Here is a 24069-nt window from a genome sequence, read left to right on the forward strand (position 1 = left end):
TTTCCCCTGCACATTTAGAAACATGCGTTTAGAGTATTTGTTTGCTTGACATTTACACATAAGCCACTTCATTTGGCTATCTTTTCTGGTCGATTCTGAAAAGAGCTATATAGCTCAGTGGGCCTTACGTAGTAAAATTAAAATATTCTTGGTTCTTTCGGTAAAGTCACGTAGAAGTGAAATAATAAAAATATTTTTATTTTATTATTTCCCTTCTACGTGACTTTACCGAAAGAACCAAGAATATGAATCCCTGCAGTCACGAGAGCTTTAAATCAAAATAAAATAGTTTAGTTTAGAGCTTCAGGTTACTGAATATTCACTTAATCCCCTGCTTGGCCAGTTGCTGGAGAAGCTCCGAAAACGTGGAGCAAAACGTCGGACAACGTGCAAAATGCGCGATGCAATCCAGAAACACATCACAGCCGTACAGCAGAACCGCTAAACCCGAGGCAGTAAATTGTAAGCCCACAAAATCATTTATTTTTTTCAGTGTGTGCAAATGAAACATGTAAATCATAACATCAATTAAAATACAGACGCCAACCCATTCAGTAATGACCAAGTATTGGGATACATATCAAGTACGCTGGCAATCGCATGCAGTAGTGTTACATCGAGGTTCCATCCAGCATTAGACACAGCATGGCTCAGGATATTTACAAGGCGTTTGTATTCATTGTACTGACCTGAATGTGCATTTAAACTGGTCTTTATTTAATCAGCGACAATTTGTGGTGCATCTCCTTTGGCACGGCGAACATCGGTGGCAAGGGATATCTCAACTGGTTCTAGGACGAACCCGTCGCGAACCTGCACTGGCAAACGCGGTGAAGAATGCCGTGACACCAGTCGCCATACACAAATACCAATGATTAGCCATAGTCATACAGGCTGCAGAAGCATGTGCTGTGAATGAGCACATATTAAGGCTTGCGCAGAACACACGCAACCACCTATGTTTACCAAGTGCTAATGCTCACACGGCATACTGTGCTCATGTTAAGGTTGAGTCAACCTAAGAGAGGGCCAGGACAGGTTCAGATACCACTTGGCCAGGGATCGAACTCGAGTTGCCGGGTTTCTTGAGCAGTGCGCTAACGACGATGCAACGACTCCCCCCCCCCCCCCACTAGCATCTCACAGCTGTACGTGGCAGTCTGAATAAGCAACGCACGCACGCGCACACAAACACGCACATAGAATGTAGCAATGAATGATTCACACTCTTAAAAAAACACTCAAGAAGACAAAACAGTCGCGGGCGCAATTAAGGTAAGACCAACACGGGGATAATGCCGCGTGAAAATCGTCGGCTAAATTAAACGACTCGTGAGAAAGGGGGGAAATGGAACCGTTGACCTTTAAAGAATAAACCAAACATAAGCGGGGAAAACAAGAGAAACGGGCCAGAGCATCCTGCACATTCATCAGGCAGCCAGCACTCTGCTGATGCCACCGCACAAGCGGAAAACCTCATCACGCATTCAGGCGTTTTGGTGCGGCAAGCGAGGCAGATACGAACATTGTGGCATGCTATGATTTTTTTTGTATCGTGGGCAAGTCGCTCTCCGACGTGCTCTCGCGTTTGTACCGCGTGTAGTTGGGCACGATGTCCGACGTTTGAGCTCCACGTGCTGGGAAGCTGCACGTTAAATCCAGTTCCCCGAAGAAACTCCCCTGGCACGTGGAGCGAAACGTCGGACATCGTGCCGTATAACGCACGGCACAACCTGAAAACACATAGGCGAGTTGTTATATAGAGCAATCGCAAAAAAAACAACTCATACTTTTTGGTTTTTTCAGTAAAGTCACGTAGGTAAAAAATAAAATAAATTCAAATGAAAACTAAATTTGATTAAAATTTTTCATTTTAATTTAGTTGTTTTCATTTTCATTTAAATTTATTTTATACCTACGTGACTTTACCGAAAAAACCAAAAAGTATGGATCGTTGCAAGTCACGAAAACTTCAAATCTACAATTAATACCAACTCAGCAGGAATTAATTTCTCTGAATATGTCCCCGGCCGTTGGTCGACTGGAGGGTGACACGTGGTTAGATGAGTAGCCATCCACAGTGAGGCATCCTGGATGCGGTGTGCAAGGTGTGGAAATCTTTTTTCAGGTCACTATTCCAGATTAAACCCAGCCTTGATTTCAACCCAACGGAAGCCACATTCACTTTCACCACATTTACTCAGCAAACCATTTACTCAGCAAACCATTTAAGCAACCTACTGATTTCCTAAATGACATCGTTCGCGAACCCACTCAACAGCTGTTTTCAACAATCCACCCTTTCCAGCATGCATTACAACTTGCTCCAACTCCTGCCAACAATCCATCGTCCCAACAGACTTAGACATTACCAAGTAACAAGGCAGCGATCAAGTTAGGTTGAATAATAATGTGCGAAAAAATGTGATAATAAAGGCTTTTTTTTCGGATGGCTCAAGATTCCTATGAATTTCATCATACATTTAATCATATTCCAAGAGCAGAGAAGCCTCGGGGCAAATGCTGCCGGATTGGTATCAAAAATTAGTTTCAGTGGCGAACAGATTGAGAACATGAGCAGCGATCGGCTCCGCGATGAAATGGGAGTGTTATGCTTAGAGAATAGAATTACGACATTATCTCTCTCCGCGTAAAAACAAGAGAAACTGTGGGCCAGTTTCGAAATTTTTTGCTCTCGTCAGCAGAGCGAGCAAATCTCAGTTCGCGTTTGTCCGTGTAAACAAATTGCAAATGGTGCTGAGAACAAAACGTGACGAGAATATATTTTCAGTAAGATGGGCAAAATTGCGTTTGGCTTCGAATGGAAATTCATGCAAAAATGCCACGCTTAAAATGTTCCCATCTTCTTACCCCACCTCGTCCCACGAGCGAAAATGCCTCTAACAAACGACGTCAGAGCAACAACGATCGCCACAACCAAGCAAGCACGGTCCAGGGGCAGTGTTTGCACAGACAAGCGACGCGCTTTTAGGTTATGCGCTATTGCAATTCTGCGGTCACGCCGCTGCTTAATCTACCCACCGCGCGTTGTGTTTCGGTATATTTCCTTATTTATTTTGTCCCCCAAGTGCTGTCTACGTTCGTAGCGTGTTCAGCACAAGATGCGATGCTATATAGACTCAAATTCTGGCAATGCATATGTATTATCATTCAACCGTACTCCTTTGAAATATTAAGACGCAAAACTTGGTAAATGTATTGTGACCAGGCCACCAGACAGCCCAAGACCCTCTAACTTGACTGAAAATGTGACATTGCATTGATACTTGAAAAGTGGTCAATTGGATTATTTCAGATTCAGCAGAGGACGCCTTTTGGCCCATCCAATACAGACACCTCGTCTCGTCCGATAGAGAACTCGAGCATAATTTAATAAAGAACCTACGTCTCATCTAATACAGATGCCTCGTCTCATATGATACTGAACCATTTTCTTTACCCGACACTGAACCCTTAGCTCATTAGGATTACCGAAATCCATCTCACAGACGTTTGCTAAATTCGACCGACTCGTTTTCTTAATAATATAAAACCCTTGCAAACGCAAAGGAAGCATGCATTGTTAATCATACCTCACCGTAACGCACACGCCAGCGTCAGCACCAACAAATCAGACATTCCTTACCGACCACAACCAAAGCTTTAGCTGAACACGTGCAGCCTTAAACAATTGCAGCTTTAAAAATACGTGGATTAATTCCAGCGGGCTGCGAGCACACACACACACGCACACACACAGGCGGGCTACGTGTTGATAGGGATGTGTCCCTATTTAGCCGACGTACAGGTGAGTGGCAGCAGCGGTAGTGTTACACGACGAGACGGAGGGACAGAGCGGGAACAGGATCGGGGTCGTCGTTACCACAGGGGTGGGGCCACATTTCCCTTCCCGAGGCCCAATGGGACTTTCAATCCCTATTGCGAGCCACACCCCGTTGACGCCAAGACATCAGCGCTGTCCAATAGAGACGGGGAAAATAGCGACGTGCGTGCCGACCGAGAATAAAGAGGCTTTTGAAGTGACAAAATTCACTGGATGAGCTAAGATTACAAAGTGTTGTTGCCAGGTCAAAATATTTCCCCTCTAGTACCCGATTAGTACTTTTTAATACCTTGCTGATGTAGCCAAGGAGCATAAACCATCGAACCAAAGACGGTCACCGCATCGCGCGCTTTCAGATGCGCTTCTGCGGCCGTCCGGAATGCTCTTGCTTCCGTTATTAGGAAAGCGCTGGAGCCATGCACTTTTAAGTCATCTAGATTGAAAACGTAATTATTTAGAACTGCTTCTTGTGTTTAGTTTTTTGCCCTTACCCCCGCACCTCCGATGAGCTCGGCTGACTACATACGGTGCGAAAGGAGCTCAACGTACATACATTAGTGCAGCTAAGTTTCTCGCATTCCCGAATAGTTATTGTTTGTGGGGCGCTCTGCAGTGGTGGGCCCAATCTGGCCCAGCAGACCGTATGACAAAGTCGCGGGCTATAGTTTCAAAACCCGCGTGTTATAACGTTAAAAAGGAAAAACAGAAGGGCAAGGGAGCGGAGTTCTTGGGTTACACTGGGAGAGGGAGCACCTCCGATTAGCACGGTCGGCTACTTACGGTGCGGAAGAAGTTCAACATACGTACAATAGAGGGGATAGAGTGACGGTGGTATTTCAAGGTTAGAGGGAGCAGAAGAGAAAAGGAGTTTGGTAAGGGGCGTTACTGGCGTAGAAATGGGAGGAGCGCGAGGAAACGGAAGTTTGAGAGGAGTTACACGGCGGTGGCGAGATGAGGCCCAGAGGGGGCGACAACGCCGAGCTAGGACAGCTTGGCAGAGGCGAGGACGTCCTCCACGAGCCGCTTGTAGACCCACGCGTCTCCCTTGAGCCTCTGCCGCCTGATGCCCACGCCCTCGGGCTTGAGCAGCGAGCAAACCTCCAACTCGAACTGCATCGTGATCTTGCCAAAGTCCGACTGCGTCTGGCACTTGAGGGTGTACCTACGTTGCATGCGTGCGAGTGTGCGCACGACAGTGTATGTGCGGGCGCGTGCGAGAGTGTGCCAGAGTGTATGTGCGAGAGTGTGCGGGTGTGTGTGAGAGTGTGCGAGAGAGTGTGTTTGTGCGAGTTAGTGTGTGTGCGTGGGAGCATATGAGTATGTGAGACATCATTAGCCGAACACATTATAATTATCATAACAGATAAATACGTCTTGGTGTTTTCAAGTTCCTCCATTGTAAAATTAGTTCAAACAAATATTGAGCGGACTGCCAGGAGTGCACAGGCATAAGTAAAAAATCACTAAACATTTGTAATTCACGCTTAATTACGTTATATTTTATGTATATATTCTAAAGATATATTTCAGATATATAGCATGAAGCGACAACCAAATCACCCAGAATGTGCCCAAGTGCTTGAATGTGTGACCACCATGTGTCAAACATGCAGCTGTTGTAGGCTGCTGTGGAGCTACGTTGTCAACACAGGGCAATGCAGAAGGAAAATATTGCGCTCTACAACCACCCATTAGTGCTGCTAAGACAGATGCAGTGGACGGATAAATAAATCTCGTTTGGGGCCCGTTTAGAAACGGTTGGCCTCACGTAAGCCACGTGCCGTGCGAAATTTGGACATATGTGTGAAGAAGAGCTTCACAGCTCATCGGATTCCTCCAGAATAAATACACATTCTGAAAAAATATCATGAACTGTTGTCGTAGGCCAAATCCTCACCCCCACTCTAACTACTACGCTACCATTCCCCCACCGGGTCCCGCACACACGCAGAGACAACAACGCGTACGTGGCCAGACACGCTCACCAGCTGGTGAACAGCATGCACCCCTACCCCTCTACACCCCCCACCCACCCACACACCCAACCCCAACACCTCACTCGCTCTCTCGCCCCACCCACCCACCCGTCAGAGGGCAACAAATACATTAACCGCCGAGGTCAGCGAAGCGATTACCCTGAACAAAATAATTACGTGGTGCCCCAGTGCATTGTGGGTAATACGTAAACAACGTTGCGGACGCCACCCCCCCTTCGCCCGTATAATAATACAGTGACCCTCCTGTTATCCGTAAAGCCTGCCGGAACTCATTAAACATTATCCTATATTTTGTTGCCGGTAGGAACAGTGGCATTGCACAATTAATTCAATTTTTAACGCTCGGTTTTCTGCTCGTAAGACGAACCTCAAAGTGTTTGCCGCAGGTGCTGCATTTGTTCCATCATAGGCGCGATTTTTTTTTTTGGTAAATAAGAGGAGCCATCGTCAGGGAGTGGCAGAAAATTGCATCCTATTAATGTTGGGCGCCCCGGTAGCGAGTTCTTAACTCTCTCACCTGGTATGCAGGTCGCGGGTTCCATCCCGACCCTGATGCCTATATATTTGGGGTTTGCATGTTCTCCCCGTGGTCGTGTGTATTTTTCTCCAGGTCCTCTAGTTTTCCCCACCTTGTTTAGAATTGACGTACATTTAGAGCATTTGGCTGCTATACATCTCCACGTGATAAGCCACTTCGTTGAGCTATCATTTGTGGCCAGGTAGCTTCTAAAAAAAGAGCTACATAGCTCGGTGGGCCTTACCTGATAACATAAAAATTGTTTAAATAGTTTTAGTTTAAGCCACTCCCTGCTGATGAAGCTGGCCCAGTGTTTGCCTCGTTTAAATGAATCGCATTGAGCTGTGGTGTCGAGTGACATGCCAGCTGCCGGCCTATGAGTTGGCGCCGGTTCAAGTTGTAGGTTCAGGTTTATTTCGCTTAACCAGTCGAGAACAAAAGAGACCAGCACAGACTCGACTGCAAGAGTGACCTGGAGTCACCAAACTGACAAACGCAATAACAAATAAAATCACACAACAGTACGGCGATGAAGCAAATAGAAATCCGCACACAAAAACAACAGCCGCAAACAAAGCATCATTAGGCGATGAAGTATGGGGCGAGTTGGGCTCACCCCTTCTGCTGGAAGTCGATGTGCTTCTGCGGCAAGACCCGCACCAACTCTGCGAGCACCTGCTCGGCACTGAGGCTCCCCGTGGGAGTCACGTTGTAGTGGTACTGCCAACAAGCCACGCGGAGCAGAGTGTGGGAAGAGGGGGAGAACACAGGGTTGGCACAAAGATCCCCTGTATAGCCTTAACAGATTGTAGGGGCAAGGGCTGTTTGCGAGCAGCACCTATGACGGCCGGCACGGCACACGAGGGAGTGGGTGGCCAGCACCACGCCCCGGCCGCCTTTGTCTCCTCAGTGGCGTTTACACACTGCACCAGGTACTAATTCGTGTCTGATGTTTACACATGGCGCCACGCATCATGCAAGGCTCAGTTCTGCCATTTGCCACTCGCTCGCACACGTACACTCATGCATATATATACACACACACAACAAAAACAGAGGTCCGCTGGTTTAGCCTTCATCCCAGTATTTCTAGGAGACGCTGTACAAAAAACGCAGCTATGCCTCCTCTGGTCGAGAACGAATATCAGTGGGTGCCCGTGCGTGATTTAAATAAAAGGAAAAGTATATTTAGAGGCGGCACGCACGGCTGAGCGCAGAGATGGAACGAAAGCGCAACATGACCCCTTGTAACCCTCCAATGCAGAGGCAGTCACCCCCAACCGTGGCAACATCATCATCGCCATCATTGCCAGGATGCGGGCAGAGAGATAAGGGAAGAATTAAGGACATCATAAAACGAGTTGGGGTACAATGTGTTGCGTAAGAAGCGAGCGGAGCAAGACCAAGATGGTATGGCCACGTGATGCGGAGAGTGAGGAGGGATACATCCTATTTCGAATTTTTTAAACATAGATTTAGAAGAAAAGGGAGAGGCAGAGCAAAGATGAGATGCGAGGATAAAACAACAAACAGGGGACACTTTGCCAGTGGCTGTGGTTACAATAATTGAGGGGTGACTTCGACAGACCAAGAGTGGGAGGAGCGAGACCCTGGGCCAGCTAAAACCCCTAGCAGCGAGGGGACAGCCAAGGAGGAGGGTGGATGGGGGTGGAGAGGAGGAGGAGGTGGTGGGGGATTTAGTTGGGGCCACACAGCCCCACCCCCGCTGAGGCGATGACCTGCCCTTATTTCACATCTCTCGCCCCGCCGCTCTACTCTAAATGCAAACTCCCACTCCCTGCTCCTCTTATTGACTAATAACCCGGCAAAAGAGATTGAAATCTAGTTGGTAGCTAGACGGTATGTATTGTATCTTTTCGGCTTCAGATAAGTAAGCATATATATGTGTGCGGTCTATTTCTTTTTATTATTTTATTTTGGCCAGTTTCATCTCCTTGTGCTTTCATATAAAAAAAAATGGGGCTCCGGAGCGGTGTAATGAAATGTAAAAGATCTATCTCTAAGCTCTCGAAGCCTCCCCCCCTCCCGCAAATAATACTTCAGAGATGGTATTTATGGTTTGTTTCAGAGAAAGATAGTTCGGAAAATGTGAGCCCTTGATGGGAATCTTTCATGCCTTCTTGGACGCATAATTGATGCGTCACACACACAGGCACACGTACAAAAGACAAAGACAAATACGCCTGGATAGCCGACATACGTTGTAGGGGCAAGTGCTGTAAGCTAGCACCTGTGAACTCCGCACGGCACGTGCGGTGGTAGGTGGCCAGTACCATGTACACGCACGGACACACACATACACACACATGCAAGTGCACATACATCTGCAGATGCGCACGCACTCCTATGGTGTCCACAAGCTTTTGCGCAAAAAGACAAAGATCCCCCGTGTAGCCCATAAAGGCAGTTTGGGGCAGGTGCTGTTTGCGAGTAGCACGTATGAAGGCCAACACGGTACACGAGGTGGTAGGTAGCCAGCACCCTGCCTGTAGTGCACACGCAAACACATGCATGCATGTGCACACATACACACACATGCTGGCGCATACGCGTGCATGCATGCATGCACACACACGCATGGGGGCACACACACAGCGAAGCAGAGCGGCTTGTAAAAGGTCTAGAATTCATGATGGCACAATCATATGTGAAGGTCAACCAGTGAATCCAGAGGTCAAAAAGAGCAAAAATCCCCCATTTTGCCTTTAATAGACTGTTGAGGCAAGTGCTGTTAGCGAGCACCTGTGAAGGCCGGCATGGCGCACGAGGTTTGTGGGTGACCAGCACCACACCTGACTGCCTTTATCTCCCCAGTGGTGATGTTTACACACTGCACCAGGTACTCATTTGAGGCTGAGTCGACCTCGGGGAGGCCCATACCAGGTTCAGATAATCGTCACCGGTTTTGGGTGTGAGCGGGAATCGAACTCGGGTCGCCGGGTTCGTAGCGCAGCGCGCTAACTGCTAGACCACCGCTACACCACTGCTCCCTACAGAGGAACACATATATGCACACACACTCTTTTGCACATGACAAACGAAAACAATAGTCTGCAGAGAATGTTGGCGAGCACTAATCAGCCCGTGAATGAACGAGTCGAGTCGTGTGTTGATGACGCAGTGATTCTTTGTACTCAAGATACTCACTCAAGTCACATGGGATGAATTTATCATTATTGGACATTTGTTAAAAAAAGCTTTACATCTCATCGGATTCCTCCAGTATTAACAAGTATTCTGATTGTGATTAGCCCCACATTATGGCCCTGCTTGGCCCGAGCCAGATTCAGATGACTTGTGAGGTCAGCGTATCACGGATTGGTTCCAACTGGGCACAGCAAAGAGCCGGTGGGAAAAACTCCAGCGGCACTGCGATCGCCTCGTGCAGGTTGGGCCCAAATGCGGAAAAGCAACTAAAGGAACATAAGGAACATAAACCATCATCACATCATCACGCGGACTCAGTTTCCCGCAGCATTGGCTTTTGGCTGGCCATCAAACAAAGACGGTCACCATATCACACACGTTCAGATGCGCTTCTGCGGCCGTCTGGAACGCCCTTCCTTCCGATATTAGAAAGCCACTGGAGCGATGCACTTTTAAATCATCTCGATTGAAAACTAATTTCTTTATTACAACAGTTTTTTGCGTTTAGTTTGTGGTCCTTCCCCCGCACCTCCGATTAGCACGGCTGGCTATGTACAAAGGGCGAGGCGTGCCGATGCGCGTCTCTCCGCCGTGTCGTCTCTCGTCTCACCCGCGTGCGCCGGGGAAGGTCCCGCGCCGAGCCGCGCCGCTTGCTGGGCGTCAGCGCCGCCAGCACGCGGTCGATGCCGCGCTCCAGGCTCCCGAACACCTTCCCCCCGCGCCGCGTCTTGGAGCCACCGGCGGCACCGCCGCCGCTCGCTAAGACTCCTCCACCGGAGGCGGCGGCGGCAAAGCCACGTTCAGTGTCGGACCCCGAAGACCCGAATCTACTGACAAAAAATTCACTTTAGTTCGCGATTTAAAGATGTTGGTACATTTTTGCCACCTCACGTGGTACCAACAGGTCAAATATTTGCTGCGTGCCCATGGACTCTACCGCTTATGAACGGTGTTCCACGAGCAGCTGTCAATCAGAAACCACGCTCATTACACACAACGTGCTTGCCGCAAATGAACCACACAATAGCTTGCCGATCTCGTCAAGGAGCATGAACCAACACGCAAACTCCGGTCATGCTCGCAGCGGCGGATTTTGGCGAACCATCGGACAAAGACGGTCATCGCATCCTGCGCTTTCTGGTGCACTTCTGCGGCCGTCTGGAACGCTCTTCCTTCCGATATTAGGAAGCCACTGGAGCTGTGCACTTTTAAATCGTCTAGATTGAAAACGAATTTCTTTAGAACTGATTATTGTGTTTAGTTTGTTGTCCTCCCCCCGCACATCCGATTAGCATGGCTGGCTACGTACGGTGCGAAATAAGGTCATCGTACATACATACTTAAGTACAACGTGCATTTGTAACGTGCCTGTAACCGTAACAAACATCTTAAAAGAGCGCAGGATTACAATTGGGAACAGGAGGGAACGAGACGGACGCAAGCGTTGGGGAGGGAGAGAAAGCATGTAAAATAGTTGGTCTTCTTTCACACCGTACGTAGCCAACTGTGATCGTAAGAGGTGCAGGGGAAGGACAACAAAACGAAACATCAAAATGTATTCTAAATAAATGAGTTAACGACTAAGGGGGTTGGGGGTGAGCGGGTTCCAAAGGCACGGGGGTTGACGAGAGAGGTTTTGACTTGAAAGCAGAGAGATGGGACCAGGCGCAGTTGCCTGGCAAGGGAGTTCCAGAGGTTGGGGGGGGCAGAGCGGCTTAAAGAGTGCCCATCGGTGCGACTCCTGCAATCACCGTGGCTTACCCAGCTAACGCGTAAGGACTCGGCAGGTCATGAGGGCATCGGGAGGGGAGGTGGAAGCGTACTCTCGCTTTTAGGACTTGATTTTGATCTCGATGTTTTGGGAAAGCCTTTTATCAATTTGTCCGGATTTCAATCTTGGAAGTCAATAATAGCTATACAACTTTATACTATGGTTTTGTTCACATTGGATCATCGTTAGGAAAGTTACAGACGAACAAAGTTAATACGTTAATGAGTTCAACTTGTGTTAAAAAGTCCTACAAAAGTGTAAATGGCTTCCTTTTGAAGTGGCCATATTCTGTTTACAATCCCGAGCCAGCGGTGGACAACTACATTCCTATGGGGGAGGCAAGCCTATCCATTGAACAATCACTGTGAACTTCAGCGCCAAGTGTTACTGATTATATCGATCCCTTTGGGACGATGGGTCAAATTGACTAAACAATAGGGGTTTGAACCTACAACATCCCGAGTGCGAGCCTATTCCCCGTGGCACACGGGGTGTAGGAATGAGATAATTACTTTTACTCTTATGAAATACTTTGAACGCAATCTCTTTCCTTCGCTCTGCATTAATTTGCTTTATGATAATTACTTGTCGAGGTCTTAAACTTAATGCATTTCGCTGGCGTAAATAATGTCGCCGGTTCATAACATGCGTTTGCAAATGTATAGCTGGGGGTTACGCACCGAGACCTGCATTATGAATTGTGCAATATAAATAAAATGATGACGACCAGTTCCCAATTGGCTCTCCGTGGCTAAATAGTGGACGCAAGTTGATGTACGGCCCTTTCTGTCTCTACAATGGAATTAGCCAAACATCGCCATACAGGATCCCCTCCAGTAGAGTCTAGACGCACATTTCCTAGAAAATGAATAACATTCATATTCCACGCGCGGGTGTGCAAAGTTTCAAGTTTGTTTTGTTTAACCAGGTGAGAACCCAACAGACCAGGATGCATCTCATTTGTTAGTGACCTGGGGCATCAGTCTGCCACTAGGGGGGCGATGATAACTCCGTGTAATCCAAACTGAGTAATTTGCGAATAATTTTCGAATTTGTCAAATTTGAACCCTGACGCCGACACGCGATGGCCAACTCTTGCGGGACATTTAAAGTTCAGTGAAGCAGACGGCGCGTAGTTTTGGTATTATCACGGATAACACACCTGCAGTCATATATGTATGCTCAACTTCTTTCACACCATACGTAGCCAACTGCGCTAATCCGAGGTAATCAGGGCGGCCGCTGGATTTAAACAGTGAAACTCCGCAACAAGCGTAAATCGTGCAGATGCAGCAGAATAGAGAATTGTCCCTGGCCAAGTGGCCAAGGGGGGAAGAGCAAGAGGGGCCAGGCTAGGAGAAGGCACCAGCCACAAAAGCAATTAACGTCCCAGCTAATAGCTCAAGAAAGCACGAGAAATTTAAAAGGGGAGAAAATGTCATGCGTCGGCCAGCTTGTTCTTGTTTTTGTAGCGGTGGTACTCCTGCTACTGTGTTGGTACCACATGCGTTGTGGGGGGGGGGGCACACTCACTTGCGATCTGGACTCAACTGTGGGGCCAGGCGCAGCCGCTCACACTGGGGGTCACCACGCCTGGACACAAGCGGAGACGAATCCCCCTGTCCTGAAACGGCAAAAAATGTTACACGTTTAGTGCCATGGACAAAAGGGCGAGCGACCATTTCCTTACCGAGGTCCGAATTGGAACTTTAAATACCTTTGGCGAGATAAACACCCCGGTGTTACTCAATGACAACGCAAAAAATTACGTGCGTGCTAACTGAGCATTGAGGCCATTTACAGTGTCAGAAGTGGCTGAGCGCTAAGATGTAACACAGTGTGGCCAGATGAAAAATATTCCCCTCCAGTAGCCGATTAGTGCAGCTAAGACGCTCGCTGGCTATGAATAATTATATCAATCGCTGGCCATTCTGAAGTGATAAGCTTCATGTGGCCCTGGGCCGTATGAAATTAAGTCCTGGGCCTTATCCAGCCCAAAGGGAATAGGTTTCCCACCCCTGCAGTAGACTCTGCAAGCGCCATTAGCGAGCACCTATTACATCCACAACAGCAAACGGTGTGGGGGTAAGGCGGCCAGTATCACGCTCACAAGTCTGTCATTGCCTGCTTATATACGAGTGTTCATACAATGCACTCGGTACTGATTCGACCTCAGGGAGGTCCAGGCCAGGTTCAGATGTCTGAACCTGGCCCGGACCATTTTGTTACCCTGACATTTTACAACGGCAACACTTTCACATGTCTTCCCAATTACATTCCAACTGTGCCATCAGCGCCGTGTCAGAAGATTATGAAAATAAAATAATGGCACTGTGCAGCGAGGTGTGCATCACTCCATGTGAGAAAATGGCACCAAAATATGACAGCCCAGAATTCCATCTCCAGTCTCTTCAATCGGCCCCTTTATCTCGACTAGTGGCACACATTTTATCTCGACTAGTGGCACACATTTTTATGCCGGGCAAAGCGCGTCAATCGCACGCCGTGCAAACGGAATTGTTTAAGTTAGCAAAATTAATTATTAAATCATGATTTGAAGCTTTTGTGACTGCAGGAATCCATACTCTTTGGTTCATTCGGTAAAGTCACGTGGGTAGAAAATGAAATAAATCATCAGGTGATGATGACGGACGCTTGTATTGCGCCCGAAACGTCGTGATTTATTTTATTTTATACCGACGTAATTATTAAATACAGTAATTTCGTACAATAATTGGTAGCGGGGACAAGAACATCAACTCATTACACTTGAAAACCTTCTTAAATCACGGGCGGATGAAACCCAGACTCAAACTAGGAAACTCAGCTGTGCTCACGGCCCCTGAACCCCCTCCACTTTAAAAATTGTTAACGCCGGTAGCTTCATCAGTCCGCAATTTTAAGTTGAAAAAAAAAATGTCCTTACTCTTTAGCTCCTATGCAGGTTCACACATGGAATTGCAAACGATGAGATATTCACACAATGCAACCGACACTAAGTTTTCATCGTCGACCTCAACTGCTAAACTGCTTGAATTTTCCAAATAACTTTGGCGCCACCCGTTGACAAGCCGGTGCCATAGCAGGGAATTCGGCAGGCCTTGAGACCCACCTCATTTTCCTTCCTAGCCTACCAGTACTCTCTGTTCTTATAGTAATAAAGACATTGCACTTCACATGCCTGATGATTACTAAACACGTCCCACGTGATGTAGAGGGATCTGATCACTTACGTGTTTAGAACAGCCGTTTTTAAAACTACTTTTTGGCTTTACCTTGTTGTCCTTCCCCTCCGATTAGCACGGTTGGCTACATGCGGTGCGAAAGAAGTTTAACATGCATACATTTGAACGCGTGTACACGCCGTTCTCTACATCAGTAGAAATGAGTTCATACATGCAATCTATCATCACTACCAGCATATCACCAACAGCGATCACTCAATGTGCACCAGCCATAAAAAGAAAATGGGATCTAAGTGTTTTATTGTCACCGTCTTTTCTAATACAGTGACCGCCACTATGAATACAGATGATGTGCTAATAAAAAAAATACTATGCGCCGAGTGCTTCAGTGTAGACCAGAGGTCGCAAACAGCGAGAAAATTTGAAAAAGTGGCAGTGCAGAGGCTTGCTGTGTTTTTCACACCTGATGATGATTGCTTGTGTTGCAGTTGAAACGTCGCGAGAATTTTTTTGTTTTATATTTTTATTATTTTATTGTTTCCCTTCTACGTGACTTTACCGAAAGAACCAAGAATATGAATCCCTGCAGTCACGGAAGCTTTAAATCATTATTATTATTTTACCAAGTAAGGCCCACTGAGCTATCTAGCTTTTATTCAGAAGCCACCTGGCCACAAATGGTAGCTCAACCAAGTGGCTTATCTCGTGGAAATTTATAGCAGCCAAATACTCTAAATGTACTTTGATTTTCGATTTAAAGCTTTCGTGACTGCAGGGATTAATCTTCTTGGTTCTTTCGGTAAAGTCACGTAGAAGGGAAATAATAAAATTAATAAAATTTAACATAATAAAATAAAATTCTCAGGACGTTTCGTTTCATATTTATTATTTTATTATTTCCCTTCTACGTGACTTTATCGAAAGAACCAAGAAGATGTACTTTGATTCTACTCCAAATATACAGCGGGCATCAGGGTCGGGATCGAATCTATGACCTCCAGGATACCAGGCGACTTGGCAGGAACCACCTGAAAAAAAGTCTCGAGTCCTCCGAGAGACTTTCCTGAACAAACCAGCATGACAAAGAATATAATAATCAATCAATCAGCAGGTGCCCAAGCCTTTCTGAAATGTCTCCAGCTTTCCCAGCACACCACGTAGCACAGTGCCATCTCTACCTACAAGCCAGCCCGGCTTTTTCCACCGCTTGCTAAGAGCCGTGCAGCGTATGTACGTTTGTAATTTAAACTTTGTTCGCACCATACAATCAACCGTGATAATCGGAGGTGCGGGAAAGGGACAACAAACTAAACGCAAAAAGCAGCTCCAAAGAAATGGGTTTTCAACATAACGAGCACGGCTCGGCCACGAACTCTTCACCAACTCGGCGCCGTCAGCTGCGTTCGTACCCTGCGGTGCTTGCCACGACGCCACCACCTCCTTCACCCATGCCGGAGTCCTCGCCACCGCTTTCCTCTCCGAGTCCGATTCGGTTACGGCACCGGTCCGGCATGTCGGGGAACCCGGCGTGAGGGTGACGAGCGTTGAGGGCGTCCTGGCCTGTGCCGGCGTCGACCGCGGAGTGGCGGCATTCCCGTTCCCACCGGGCGTTTTGCGTTTGAGTGGCGATGATGCAGAGGAAAGAGACGACGTAGAGGAGGATGACGATGAGGAGGAGGTGCTGGGTTTGGGAGGGCGGCCGTGGGGAACGTTCTCCTTGCCGCCAGGCCTCGTTGCCGCTGCCGGGGCAGTGGCTCGCGCCCGCCGGGGTTGTGCCACGTCGTACTCCGTCGTCTCGGATTTGGGTCGGGGTTTCTTGGCCTAAGAAGGATGCATGGGGGAGGTCACAGGTCAACGAGAACGGTCGCTCTGAGGTGTCAATGGGAAATCTAAATGAAGGCTTGACAAATCCATGCCGGTCATTGTTTTTTTTTTACATAGTTCACCACACTGGTCAGTGCAGGTTGAAGACTGGGAGGGCAGGACCTATTATTAAATGATGCCGAGGACAAACCCAGTTTGAAAAGCATTGCCTGATCCATCTGTTGTAGTTTCGTGGTTTGCACGATTTACTACAAACCCGGCGACCCCAGTTCGCTCACGGCTAACACCAGTGAGAATTACCTGAATCAGCCCTGGGCCTCCCTAGGTCGACTCAAATTGGTATCTGGCATGGTGTTGTAAACATTGCCATTGGGGAGACAAAGATGGCCGGGGGTGATGCTGGCCACCCATCCCGTCGTGTGCCGTGCCAGCCTTCATAGGTGCTACTTGTTAGCAACACTTGCCCCAACAGTCTGTTCGGGGAGATCTTTGTCTCTATACGTGCGCGTGTTTGCGTGTGAATACGTGTGTGTGTACGTGTACGCACGCGCGCACATCCATACCGGCGGTCGGCCTGAGCAATGCCTCTCCCTTCTGAAGGGGCAGTCGTCAAAGTAAGAGTCGGTGTCGTCAAAGTCCATGGAGCCAAACACGTACGGCGCGTCCTCCTCCTCATCCTCCTGCTCCACATCGTCTCCTCGCTCCTCGCCCCCTCCGCCAGGTGGTGCCATGAACGCCAGCGCCTTTCTTGACTGCGGGACAGTAAAGACCGATAAAACTATGACGGTGATGACGACAAGGAAGACAATGACGATGAAATGACGATACGTCTCGTGCACCCAGCATGCGTGTTTTCACAACCTTTAATACACTTGATGTGTCAGCGTTCTATTTACAATGATAACGGATTAAAAAATAATCATCGCACAACACGCACACACAATCAATTATGCACCACACACACACACACACATGCAATGATACAGAAAGGATCTAAGGAAATAAGCACCAGTGTGAGATCATGTTTGCAAGTATTTTGAGTACATACTATTAAAAAAACATTTTTAAAACGACCTAAACAATTTTTATTTTACCAAATAAGGCCGACTAAGCTATGTATCTATGTAGAACTTTTTGTCACACCGTACGTAGCCAACCGTGCTAATCGGATGTGCTAATCGGAGCTCTATAGCTATTTTTAGAAGTGACCTGGCCACAATTGATAGCTCAACAAAGTAGCTTATCTTGTGGAAATGCATAGCAGCCAAATACTCAAAACGCACCATATTGATTCTAAATGTGGAGGGAAAAACCAGAGAGCCCGGAGAAAAATCCACGCGACCACAGGGAGTGAGACACCGCAAACTCCAAATATACAGCAGGTGTCAGGGTCGGGATCAAACCCACGCGATCCGGTATACCAGGCGGTTAACATCTCGCCACCCCGGGCGTACAAGCGCATGCAAGCGTGCTAGTCGGCGTGCGTGCGAGCGTACCTTGTTGGCGCGTGCGTGTGGCGTAGAGGTGACGCGCACGCGGGGACAGGAGCGGGGGGCGGTGACACCCGGGGGCAGCAGACGCACTGGGCGACCCAACGCCTTCTTGGCGAGCAGCAGCAAGTAGCAGGCTGTGAACTCGTCGTAGCGCCACTGCAACAGAGACAAAACATCCCCCATATATAGCCTTAACAGACTGTTGGGGCAAGTGCTGTTCATAAACGAAACTGCAAAAACAAAGACATACACCTCCTACATATAAACAGCTGCAATTTTTCCAACTAATTGGAAGTGATGTGTCCACAACTCTTGTGCCAGGCTAGGTGCACTTGTGCATAGGCCACATGAAATGTTGAAGGCTCACTGGCATGTGGTCACGGGACAAACCCAGGTGTTATGGGTTGACTGAGGTGATTGGACGGTGCACCACCTGTGATCCCCACCCGCTGTGTTTTAACTACCTGGTGCTCTGCATTGTTCTAAGCACCACTCCTCTGCAGTTACCTACAACTGCCCAGTAGCGTCCTTTACAAGTCTCCTCCACAGAAACAAATCTTAACACCTCCGGTGCCAGTCAACAACGCATCATCGAATCTCCTCTCGTTTAGCCCTCTCTATCCGACCAAACATAAGCCGCTTGGGGACATGCAACGGTCTAGGATACCTGCGTCAAAATGTGTGCACAATTTATTTTTTGCAATGAACCGATGTTTCGACCTAAACCACTGCCACCGTCACACGATGGGCGCACCTCCGAGACCAGCTCTGCCGTCCGCTGCTTGGACTTCTTTCCGAAGACGGCGAGTTCCGTCACGCAGTCCTCATCCACGTGAAGCAGCTGGCACAGGTACAGAGAACGAAGCGACGTCGCTTGAACGGACCACTGCGAGGACAACTCCAACGTTTACGGCGTTTTTTTGTTATTGTCCAGTTAAAAAATGAACAATGTTCACGATATTATCGCGATCGTGATATGACTGTCACGTCACAAAACGAAGTGTCCATCCAGATCTCTGGCAAAGCAGGACAAGACCGATCGTGTTAGCGAATGGCTCCCAGTAGAGGGCACTGCTTTCCCATAATCGAGAGCTGACGTCAATAGCCTAATGGATCAATGAATTAATATCTTATTGAGAGCGCGAGAGAGAGCGCGAGAGAGAGTGTGTGGACGGGAGTTACCGGGAACTTGCTGTGCCACTCTACGGGACAGCCATAGCCGCTCATCAGCCAAGGGTGACCTAGGAGATGTCTCACGGCCAAGCGACGCGTCGGGTCCACCTATGTGATCACACACGCGGAACAGCAAAATACAAAGATCCCCCACATGTAGTCATACAGACAGTTGGGGGACAAGCGCTGTCAGCAAGCACCTATTAAGGCTGGAACAGCGCACAAGGGGTGACGTGGCCTGCACCAAAGCCGGCCACTTTTGTCTCCTTATGCTGATGTTTACACGCACAGCAACAGGTAATCATTTAAGGCCGAGTCAACTTCAGAGCGGTTCAGATAATCAGCACTAATATTAGCCATGGCTAGAAAGAAAAACTCAGGTTGCCAGAATCACCAGTGATATTAGACCGGTTTGTACCGCAGTCTACTAACCACCGCCCTACCTCACATTCACTCATATGCACGCATGTGCTTACTTTCATACACTCACGCACATGTATGCGCAACCGCCCAAACAGCAACGCACACGCGTGCATACATTTAAGCATGTATGCACACACACACAGTGGCACTCTTGCTGACTGGCTTACTTAACAAACGAAGCCGTGGGTTAACAACTCAAACATCCACAATGATTATTATATTACTGGTCGCAAAAACCTGTGTGTTAAACTTAACACATTATCGATGAGCATGGCCACACCGTAAGGGCATCCCACAGCAGCTCACGCAAACCTTCACCTGCAGGAGTTGGTCTAGGAGTGTAGCGAGCACTCACCTGGAGCAGCTGGTCGAGGAGTGTCACGCTCTCGCGAGACAGCCACTTTGGAATCTCGTACTTCCCCCTCTGAACAAAGGAAACCAAGTTTCTCACGTTAACAAACATCATCGTCGTCGTCGCCGTCATTTTCATACCACTAGAGATTTATTCATATGTTTTAAAAGATAGATGCCTTTCAAGTCCGCGTCCTTGCTAACGTGTCAGCTCTCATCTATAACAACTTTAATGGTGCTGTTTGTTGCTGGCTACTTGGCCTTTAGAGCCTTTGGGCCTGTGCTCAGCAACTGTGATAATATTTTAGTTTTCTTATCGGGCGCCATGATGGTGAGATGTTAACTTCCCCACCTGGTATACAGGAGGTCGTGGGTTCGATCCCAATCCTGACACCTGTATATTTAGAAGTTACATGTTCTCCCCATGGTCGTATGCATTTTTTTTTCTGGTCCTCCAGTTGTTTCCCTCGACATTAAGAAATGTGCGTATAGAGTAATTGGCTGATATAAATTTCCACGTAGTAAGCCACTCCGTTGAGCTACCATTTGTGGCTGGGTCGCTTTTGAAAGAGCTATAGAGTTCAGGCCTTCCCTGGTAAAATAAAAAATAGTAAAATTAAATGTCAGAGCCACACACACCTGGATCTTGCGATACAATGCCATCACGTTGTCATCATCAAACGGGAGGAAGCCACAGAGGAGGGCGTAGAGCAGAACACCCATGCTCCACAGGTCAGCCTGTACGACGCACACATAAACGCGCAAGACAAAGATCCCCCAGAAAACCTTAACAGATGTTGGGGCAAGTGCTGTTCGCGAGCACCGATGAACAAAGACAACGGAGCATCTTAATGTTAGACGCACCCACTTTACATTAAATTATTTAAAATACTGTACTCGACACTCGTGTGCAGCAGTAAACTTTAACACAAATTATATAGGGTACAATAAGATACAGTACACGATAAGAAATCACCAAAATACTGTACATATATAATATATTGTACTCTACAGTATGATACATTCTTTCACGCGCAACGCAAAGTAGTTCGTGTACCGGCTAGGTCAGGGGTGGGGAACATCCGGCCTGCGGGCCGTATGAGGCCCGCGAAATCATTTGGTGTGGCCCTGCCAAGGCAACCGCAGGCGGGACTCGAAATTCAATAAATCTAGGAGCAAACCTGGAAAAGCAGTTGCGAGTAGCAACATCATCAATAGCCAGCTAACATCACATGCCTCACCAAAGAGAAGCAGTTCCAGCCATCACATTAGGGGTGAGTTAATTAAATGTTTGACCAAATATAACAGGCTAATTTTGACGTTGATAATTTTGTATGGCCCGCGAATGATGTTATAAATACCCAAATGGCCCTTGGCAGAAAAAAGGTTCACCCACCCCTAGGCTAGGTGGAGGCGAAGGCCGAAGCGACAATTGCGAGAAAGGACGGGTGACGCTGTCATGCGACGTGTGGATTGAGGCAACGCAAATCGGGTAGCGGTATTAACAACGTGACGGCGTACAGTCTGTTCTCCTATAACCGCACGTGTTTTCATAATGCAAATTGGATATAAACGCAGTTGAGTGCACAGGACTACGTCGCACGAGTAAAACTAAGCGGTTGTACGGCTGCCTCGGCGTAGCATCACACAAGGCAGTGGGATGTTGCTGGATGCTTCTAGATGCTGCCCACACGCCTCAATCTTTGTTCAGCCTGCGCACGCATCTCACGTGTTATCGCGGACTGTGCTTTACCCTATATAATATACTATTTATAACTCGATTTTTCCACAACGCGGTGTTCTTGAGGAACGTAACTACCGCGTTACAGGAGAACAGACTGCACTGTATTTGTGACACGACGTGAAAGGGGGAGACGTTTCAGTTTTCAGTTATTTCGTATATAGCCCTGTGAGCCATTCGGCTCTTGAATCGGGCGCAACCGCAACAAACAAAAACATGAACAAGTAAACATCTTAAAGTGACTACGCGCAAACAGAAAAATCCAGGAAACATAAATCGTTGTGCGCGTGTTTCGTACCTCCGAGCCACAGTAGGGTTTTCCCTGGATGAGCTCTGGTGCAGCGTACGCCGGGCTGCCACAACAGGTCTCCAGGTGGCAATCCAGCCCGCCCTGCAACCGCGACGCACAATGCCAGCACAGCCATTCCACCAGCGCAGCAGCGTACGCTTTAAACTTGGTGTCAACACACGGACACGTTGCCACACGGGCCAACACTCGCACCGCTATACTCTCAGAGGCAACCGCTCGCTCCACTGTTATACACCACCAGCACAGACACACCCGCACCACCACTAATATACCGGAACACAACCACGCCAACATTAAATGCACCAAACCACTCTATACAGGCACAAACAACACAAGCTAACAACAACAAAGATCCACAACCACACGAGCACTTTACAGATATCTATCACACTAAAACAGTGCCACAACCACACCACCAGAAAGACACAACCACTACCGGCACACAGACATAAACAACACAACCACCGCGTCACTATAAAGAGACCCCTACCCATCCCACCAGGTATCCTCCCCCCCCCCACCTTGGGACGAGCACAGAGCCCGAAATCGATGAGCTTGAGGTTGTGGTTCTCATCGATGAGGAGGTTCTCCTGCAGGAGAAGTCACAGTCAGAAATCAGAATCAGAAACCTTCATTCATCCTGGAGGAATCCAATGAGCTATGAAGCTCTTTTTCACGGATGTCCAGCAGTTACGAAGCGGGAGAGTGAACCTCACACATTGTTTTTTTCCATGGCCACTCGTGATCCAAGCATGGTCTTTCAGGTCGGGCTGTGTGTTGAGCATTTTTCTGTCAAGCTTTCACCATGCACCACTGCAGGAATCTTTCAAAGTTAAAGATGCCCACTGGGAAAACGTATGTGCTCAACAAGCGGCCTAATTAGCAAGACCATGCACTTGCGTGCGGAAGAGTGATTAAAGAGCGATGTAGAGCCAAAAGGACAGAACGATGAATATAAAGTTTGTTTTTATTATGATTATTACAACTTAGAGATGGAACCAGCTCACTTCAAAGGGTGCAAAAAAGGACAGGAAGGACGTAGAAACTGGCGGACGGCACAGTGGAATGGAAGAACCATACCGCAGGACACAAGCAAAGAAGAATGGACGGAGAGGGAAAATAAAGGAGATGGAGACAGCAACAGAAAGACACGGAATGAGGAACAGAAAGACAGAGACAGAAGGATGGACGGATGGACTAAGGCGGCCAGTGGACACAGCCTCGTGTGCCTCTCACCGGCTTGAGGTCACGGTGTGCGAATCCCTGGCTGTGGACGTAGGCGATGGCCGACACGATCTGCCGGAAGAAGACACGTGCCTCCTCCTCGGGCAGGCGGTCCCGCGCGATGATGTAATCGAATAGCTCCCCGCCCGGGCAGTACTGTGGGACAGGCACACGCCGTGAGACTCTCCGGAAATTCTGCGCCTGGCGAATCTACGGGCAAAATACTTTAACCAAGCCTCGTTAGTGATTAAGCGTTTCTTTACATCATTCGCTGAGATAGCTCTGGGTTATCTGGCTTTTTCTCACACAAAGCCAAACACTCATTAATGTATTTGGTCAAACGTCCCAATGTAACACACCTTCCTGCCAACATGGCCTTGACATTCAGTGAGGCTTTCCTGGGAAAGCGAAGGGCATTATCATTCTAGATTTGAAGTTTTCCGTCATCAGGTGGGACAACCCCAGAAAAAAATGTTTTACTGTAGTGGGCAGAGAGAGCTGTATGTGACAAGCGATTATATAGGGTAAGAGCAAGGGAGGAGGGATGCAGGGGGGGGGGGGGCGGCGTGTGGAGTCAGAGGTGGGGGATTAAGCTGTCATTATTTACTGTAGCCCCGAGGTAATTAGGATATTATCATATTATCATCAGTAATGGACTCTCTCTGGAAGGGGACGTGGACAGTGACTCACTACTGGTGACTGTTTCTCACCTCCAGCACCATGAAGATTTTCGTCTTTGTCTCGATCACCTGGTAGAGACGACACACGTGCTGGTGGCTCAGGCTCTTCATGGCTTCTATCTCGGTCTTCACTCGTGGCAAATCATCCTGCACACACACACAAACACACCCACACAGATTGCTTATGCAGTCTTACACACTGTGGGGGGCAAGTGCTGTTCAGCAGCACCTGTTGAAGTTTCCATGTTACACGAGAAAGTGGCCACCACAACGCCCAACCACCTTTGTCTTCACAGTGCTGATGTTTGCACACTCCACCAGATACTCATTTAAGGCTGAGTCGACCTACGAGAGAACCAGGACAAGTT

The 24069-nt window shown here is 48.1% G+C and overlaps 1 protein-coding gene across 2 annotated transcripts in view; it reads right to left on the reverse strand.

Moving 5' to 3' along the window:
- Nucleotides 1-460: 460 nt before the first annotated feature.
- MELK (maternal embryonic leucine zipper kinase) overlaps nucleotides 461-24069 on the reverse strand; it is a 28179-nt gene continuing 4570 nt past the window's right edge. The window contains exons 4-18 of one of the 2 annotated variants that reach the window (XM_078613408.1): nucleotides 23732-23848; nucleotides 23034-23177; nucleotides 22319-22387; nucleotides 21786-21878; nucleotides 20386-20484; nucleotides 19751-19819; nucleotides 18982-19080; nucleotides 18554-18640; nucleotides 17803-17955; nucleotides 16870-17058; nucleotides 15892-16303; nucleotides 12831-12921; nucleotides 10137-10353; nucleotides 6975-7078; nucleotides 461-5006 (exon numbers count right to left, since the gene is read on the reverse strand). In XM_078613408.1, coding sequence (XP_078469534.1) covers nucleotides 4826-5006; nucleotides 6975-7078; nucleotides 10137-10353; nucleotides 12831-12921; nucleotides 15892-16303; nucleotides 16870-17058; nucleotides 17803-17955; nucleotides 18554-18640; nucleotides 18982-19080; nucleotides 19751-19819; nucleotides 20386-20484; nucleotides 21786-21878; nucleotides 22319-22387; nucleotides 23034-23177; nucleotides 23732-23848 — 2124 coding nt within the window. In that variant the 3' untranslated portion in view covers nucleotides 461-4825. Of the gene's footprint in view, nucleotides 5007-6974; nucleotides 7079-10136; nucleotides 10357-12830; nucleotides 12922-15891; nucleotides 16304-16869; nucleotides 17059-17802; nucleotides 17956-18553; nucleotides 18641-18981; nucleotides 19081-19750; nucleotides 19820-20385; nucleotides 20485-21785; nucleotides 21879-22318; nucleotides 22388-23033; nucleotides 23178-23731; nucleotides 23849-24069 lie in introns of both variants that reach the window. The other variant, XM_078613407.1, reaches the window with a different exon arrangement.

Source organism: Lampetra planeri, chromosome 41, assembly GCF_965212315.1.
Source record: "Lampetra planeri chromosome 41, kcLamPlan1.2.h2, whole genome shotgun sequence".
Taxonomy (NCBI): Eukaryota; Metazoa; Chordata; class Hyperoartia; order Petromyzontiformes; family Petromyzontidae; genus Lampetra; species Lampetra planeri.